The sequence below is a fragment of the Rhincodon typus genome, chromosome 20 (assembly GCF_021869965.1).
Source record: "Rhincodon typus isolate 14 chromosome 20, sRhiTyp1.1, whole genome shotgun sequence".
NCBI classification, from domain to species: Eukaryota; Metazoa; Chordata; class Chondrichthyes; order Orectolobiformes; family Rhincodontidae; genus Rhincodon; species Rhincodon typus.
Window position 1 is genome coordinate 51,060,801 of NC_063351.1, and position 6,000 is coordinate 51,066,800.

The 6,000-nt window shown below is 39.6% G+C and overlaps 1 protein-coding gene across 1 annotated transcript in view; it reads right to left on the reverse strand.

Moving 5' to 3' along the window:
* The window catches only part of pdcd4b (programmed cell death 4b), a 51,544-nt gene extending 45,556 nt beyond the window's left edge, over positions 1-5,988 (reverse strand). Inside the window, exon 1 of the mRNA XM_048608813.1 lies at positions 5,602-5,988. Coding sequence (XP_048464770.1) covers positions 5,602-5,644 — 43 coding nt within the window. The 5' untranslated portion in view covers positions 5,645-5,988. The remainder of the gene's footprint in view (positions 1-5,601) is intronic.
* Positions 5,989-6,000: the final 12 nt, after the last annotated feature.

Here is a 6,000-nt window from a genome sequence, read left to right on the forward strand (position 1 = left end):
CCTCTGCGCTCATACAGCCATTAAATACAATGCAAGTGAACTATAAACTCTGCTTGCTTTTATTCTATCTCTCCCCTCTTCTTTGAAACATGCTCTTTTTGAAGCAATTAGTCATTGTCCACTCTCTGATTATGCCTTATAGAGCACTTTGGATGTTTCCTATCATAAGGACACTACATACACGCAAATTCCTGGGAGCAAATTAGCTGAGTTGGCTGGAAGGCTGGTTTGTGATGCATAGCGATGACAATAGTGCGTCCTATTGTCAGCTGAGGTTATATTGAAGGTCCCACTATCTCAACCTCACCCCTCATCCCTCACCTGAAGCGTGGTGACCTCAGGTTAAACTCACTACCAGTCAACTCTAATGAGAGCACAGCGCTACGATCCTTTGGGACTATGGTGACTTTACTTGTTAATACATACCTTTCCTAATAAGAGTATATGGTTTAGAATGGTTACCTGACAGCTTAACACTGAAGCATACTACATAGATCTGTCAGAAATCTTCTCTATATCATATTGTCTCTTTTCCTTGAGGCAACTCCATTGGCAATGAATTACAAAACATTTAGACACTTAATAAAATCTAGAGATGCATAAAGAAAATGTTGTCTGAAAGGTAGCCTCTCTTTCACTTGTGTCTCCATCAGGGCTTTGCTGAACTTTCCTCAATATAATGGTAACATGGTCAAATTTCCTTCTTACCGACCTTCAAACAGTTTCCCATTTTCCACCGCTATGCACAGAGTTGAAATCAATAATCAATCTTCTACTCACGCATCCCTCAAATAAAATTTAACGTGCAACTTACCCGTTACTCTTTCCTCCATCAAGATTTCAAAACTCAAGTGCTAAATTGACTCACTTACTTGGTATAGTCTTGCTCTATACAATCTTAGAATCATTCTAAACTCGAGTTTTAGCTTTTCACTTTCTTTTCCTAATTAAAAACTCACAACAGACAAACAGGATGGAAATATGACATGTAACCACAGCACCCGTGAATTGGTTCTGACTGACAAACTACGCACAAGTTTATCTGCTCAATTAAACCACAGGATGAGCATACCTCAATGATACAACCAGAGTGTCACCTCTACCTATTTAACCAGACACTCAGAGCAAGCCTGCTTCACAGTTGTAATAATTTTAATAACAGAGTGCGATTAAATTGCTGAACACTGTGCTATTTGTTTAATCATTTTTCAGGTTGTCTCCTTATATTGAGGAAACACAGCACTCTTAATTATGGCAGTAAAGCTTTAAACTGGTAAGTTAAGGTCAGATCTCCTATAATTTGTACAAGCATTCTGTTTAAAAAAACATCCCAACAACTTATCACTCAGCTAAAATGCTAGAACACCAGGTTAATTATTTTAGTTTTATTAAGTTGCTAATTCACACATGAACATGGAGTTCACTCTCAGCTAGTTTCAAAAACCTGTGTGTTTCAGGAGGAACAGCACAGCAATCAGGAATACCTTTCATGGTTTGCGTGGGAGCAGAAGGAGAAAAAACAGTAAAAGGTGAAAAATATGCAAAAAGAAGGAAAAAAATCAAAATAGTTTGCACTGACAAACACAAAGCATTTTCTCTGATACAGGGGATAACTACATACTGGTGAACTTAACTTCTCACTAAAAAGTGCATTCCACTCAATTACTGTTAAGCATAATATCGGCACATTTGTGCACATCACGACTTCTCACATTTTAGATGTATTAAAATTGATGACTGGAGACCTGAATTTTCACATTTATGGAGAACTCGCTTACGAATTCAGAAGTGTTGCTAATCATGAACAGAACTGTAAAGCTCTCCTGCGTGCATTAACTAAGGTTTGACAATTAAATTTTATCTGAAAAGATGTCAGAAGGGAGATTCCTTGTGCTCAGCTGGTAAATGAAAGTTATAGAGAGAAATAGTTGGAACACATTAAGCCCAGAAACAAAAAAACACATTGATGTACAAAACATTTTGTGTCCATAAACAAACGGGAAAAACTTACATCCACAAAATTTCATAGCGTGTTCATGATTTCTGCCTTGTTTTCAGGAGGAATCTCAGTTACAAAATTACATGAGCAGGAATGAAGATAATTCACCGCAACGCTTTCAATCATGGGAGAAGATAAAAGGCTGTATACAGTAGTATATGTTGGACAAAGGTCTTTAATAGGGTAGAATTAGGTTTGACTGTTTTGGCCACATTGAATAGTTTGTTGATGCTTCTTGCCTGGGTACGTGAGACCAATCAGACATAGAACTGTAGTTCCAACTCACCACCCTCAGGAAAGATGCCAAAAAGGAAGCCTAACTGTTTCAATGATGTTGAGACCTATATTCAAAAAAGGCAGACTTTTGTAAACTCAAAACATTATTTGGAGGAACAGCATTAATTTAAATATTATTTAAAAAGCTGAAGCTTAAAAAAAGTTGACTAATTTCACAGTAGAGTGGAATATTACCCAGTTGAAAGTCAAACAGAGTTTTATTTGGACAGGTCAGAATAGTGATTAAGTATGTAGAACAGTTTAATAGCCAAACAAGACACGCAACAACTATTGCTACTAAATCAACAAAAAAAAATCTAACAGTTCCAAACCAAATATGAGAAAAATCACCCACTTTTGAGGAATTCATCCAGCACAACCTAATGAGAACGGTTTTGAAGCTTATCTCACTGAACCCTTTATGCATACTAGATAGGCAGAAGCATGTGCCCATTGCTGCAACAGCAGTCTGAAATGGGAATACATGACTCCAATTGCAATGCCAGAGACATAAGAAAACCATGCCAAGTTAAACAGTGTATTGTTGGAATTAATTGGCATGGAAATCACTAAGCCCATCAATACAAGGAAACTGAAAAACATCAGGCTGGATTACTGCTGAAGTTAATAAACAAAACTGATCAAAGTTATGATCAAAACTCTAATAGTAAACGGACATGGTAAATGCAGGAAGGATGTTTCCGATGACGAGGGAGCCCAGAACCAGGGTCATAGTTCAAGAATATAGGGTAGGCTATTTAAATGAGGAGAAATTTCCTCAACCAGAGAGACTGGTAAGCCTACGGAATTCTCTGCCACAGAAAGTGGTTGAGGCCAAAATGTTAAATTCTTTTCAGGAAGGAATTGGATACCTTTCTTAGGGCTAAAGGGATAAAAGGATATAGGGAGAAAGCAGGAACAGTGGACTGAGTTGGATGATCAGCTGTTGTACTAAATGACATTGCTGGTTTAAAGGGACAAGTGATCTATTCCTCCTCCTGTTTTCCATGTATCTGTGAGATATTCATTAATGTGGTTATGTTATTTTCCAGACTAACTTGAGCACTCAAAGTGAAATATATCACAAAGCAAACTCTTCAAAAATGGATATGAATATAACTTTACCACAGAGGTAAAGATCAAGACTTCTGAAAAAAAGTCAATTTATTTTTGGAGAAATTTCAAATTTCCATTAAATGAGACAGGCTGCTTCTGTATAAACAGCTTTGACAAAATATGGTGTTATGCAGAAGCCTGTTCAGACAAAAATTAACAAAAACCACGACAAAGATTCACTCTCCCTACCTGTAACACACAGTGGCAGTGTGGACCATCTACGGGATGCACTGAAACAACTCACCCAGATTCCTGAGACAGCTCCTTGCAAATCTGCATCCTTCTAGGTAATAGAGGTCAAGGACAAAAAATACATAGGAGCACCACTGATCATCAGCTGCAGGTTCCCCTCCGAGCCATCGACCATTGAGAGTTGGAAATTCATTAAGGTAAAATCCTGGAATTTCCTTCTCTAACAGCACTGTGTGTACCCGAACGTCATGTACTACAGCGACTCGAGAACACAGCTCATCACTACCGTCAAGGGGAATCAGGGATGGGCAACAGATGCTGGCATAGCCAGTGAGGTTCACATCCAATGAAAGGATAAAAAGAGAAAAAAGTCAATATTAGATGAGGTAACAAAAGGCTTGGTCAAACAGATAAGTTTTAAGGAGTGCACAGGAGAAGATGGCGAAGGCAGAAACAAAAAAGGTTTAGGAAGGAAAATCCAGAATTTAGGGTCTAAAAAGCCAAAGGCTCAGCCGTGAAGGCATGTTCAATGTTTGTGAAGGGCTGTAAAGGTAGAATAAATAATTGAGGTAATGTGAACAACATCACATAGGAATTTAATCAGTGAGATTTTTTTTCAGAGGTCTTTGAGGACAACGGAACAATATATAAATGTTAGGAAATGAAACGAACGAATGGAACTTGGTGCAAAGCATTGGTACAATCAGGTATGGAGGTACTAAAATACATGAAGTTGGGAAGCAGTGAAAATGGAAGATTACAGTCTTGAAATTTCCAGTGTTTAACTGGGCTCGATGCCAGGCAAGCAGACTGGGAGCACATGATGAAGTGTGAGAGACATGACCCTCTGTCACAGAATATAAAATTAAATTAGCTTTAAGAGCCATGCCTGTCCCTCATTTTAAAATGGTTAGAAGATCAATCCCTCAACCCATCAGTCCTATTATTTGTCCAGCAGTGACAGACATGAGTTGCTACACCTGCTGGGAAACAAGAACTATATATGTCATGAATATATTATATGATCTGTTTCACCCAATCACAACATTATCACAATATATTAACATAAAATGTTATTAAAGCAAAAGAATCTCAATTACACCAAACAACTTGGTTCAGATAGTTGCAAATTCCAGTCTACCTTCAGGAATTGGGCCAAAACTACCATGCGTTATTGAAGTAGCGCCGCACGGTTAGCGGTGAGCCCAGTTTACCTACACCAGTCTACAATAAAGGCCACATGATATTATTCAAAGGCAAAATACAATAGAACAAACTCCTTCAACCAAAACCATAATAGCCATCATGGCAATTACTGCCATCTGTATTACATAACAGACACAGCACACTTTTACTTTAAACTGCAAAGTTCTTCAATACAAGGTTGCTTTCCCTCCCACAAATGCCACAAACAACTTTGATATATAATGCAAGATCCCCTGTGATGCACAGTTCATTTTAATTCTTGAAAATAAAAGGCCAATTTTGTGTTTTTTTTGGAACGGGGGGGGGGGGGGGGGGGGGGGGAGGTGGTGAGAGAAGTTACCAACTCGTTGCATCTTAAAATCGTGGATTAACACTCAAGTAAACGTGTGCAACATAGCGGCGATTAAAGGGTTAAAAACATCAATACCTTCCGAAACAAAACAGTGACAGAAGAAATTCAATTCTCAAAACCACCAAATACACACATGACAAGGAAAGACACCAAAGAACAGAACACTCCATTACAGCACGTGGCAATGCAAAATGCTTCCCTGGAACTTTTAAAGTGGAAGTACTTCTGGAAGAAATATGGCAACACACGCGGCATTTGAAAACAAAACAAAAAACTTATTCGAAGAGATGCAATGACGGTTAAAGCACACGAAAATTAAGAATTTCAGTCCCAGAATAGATGCTCGCCTTGCACATCGTGATCACAATTCTACTTGTTAATAGAAAATCATTTTAAATAGAATCTCTGCATTAAAAAAAAGCCATTGCAATGAACAGCCAGACCTCCTCAGTCTCAGTACCTGCTGCAGAGTTCCTGAATTTGCTCTCTGCCTCTGTTGCCATGTTGCTGGAAGGTCTGAGCCCTAGATCTCAGGGAATGGAGTGTGTGTTTTCACAGGGAGTGAGAGCGTGGGCTCAGATGGTGGTGTGTTGAGGGGGAACTGGAGTCTCAGGAAGTGCGAGAAAGCGAGTGTTGTCTCAGAGTGTGGGCGGAGGCAGTGATTTCCCTGGGAGAGTGGGCGGGGAGGGTGAAGGGAGTGATTTCTCGGGGGGGGGGGAAAAGCTGGTTCAGGAAGAGAAAGGTGTGCGCTGTATCTGGGAGGGGTGGTCCTCCGACGGTGATGGGGGCTGTTGTCCTTGGGGTGGAGGGTTTTGTCTCTGTGAGCGTTGTTTGTTGTCCCGGGGAGGGGGGGGGGGGG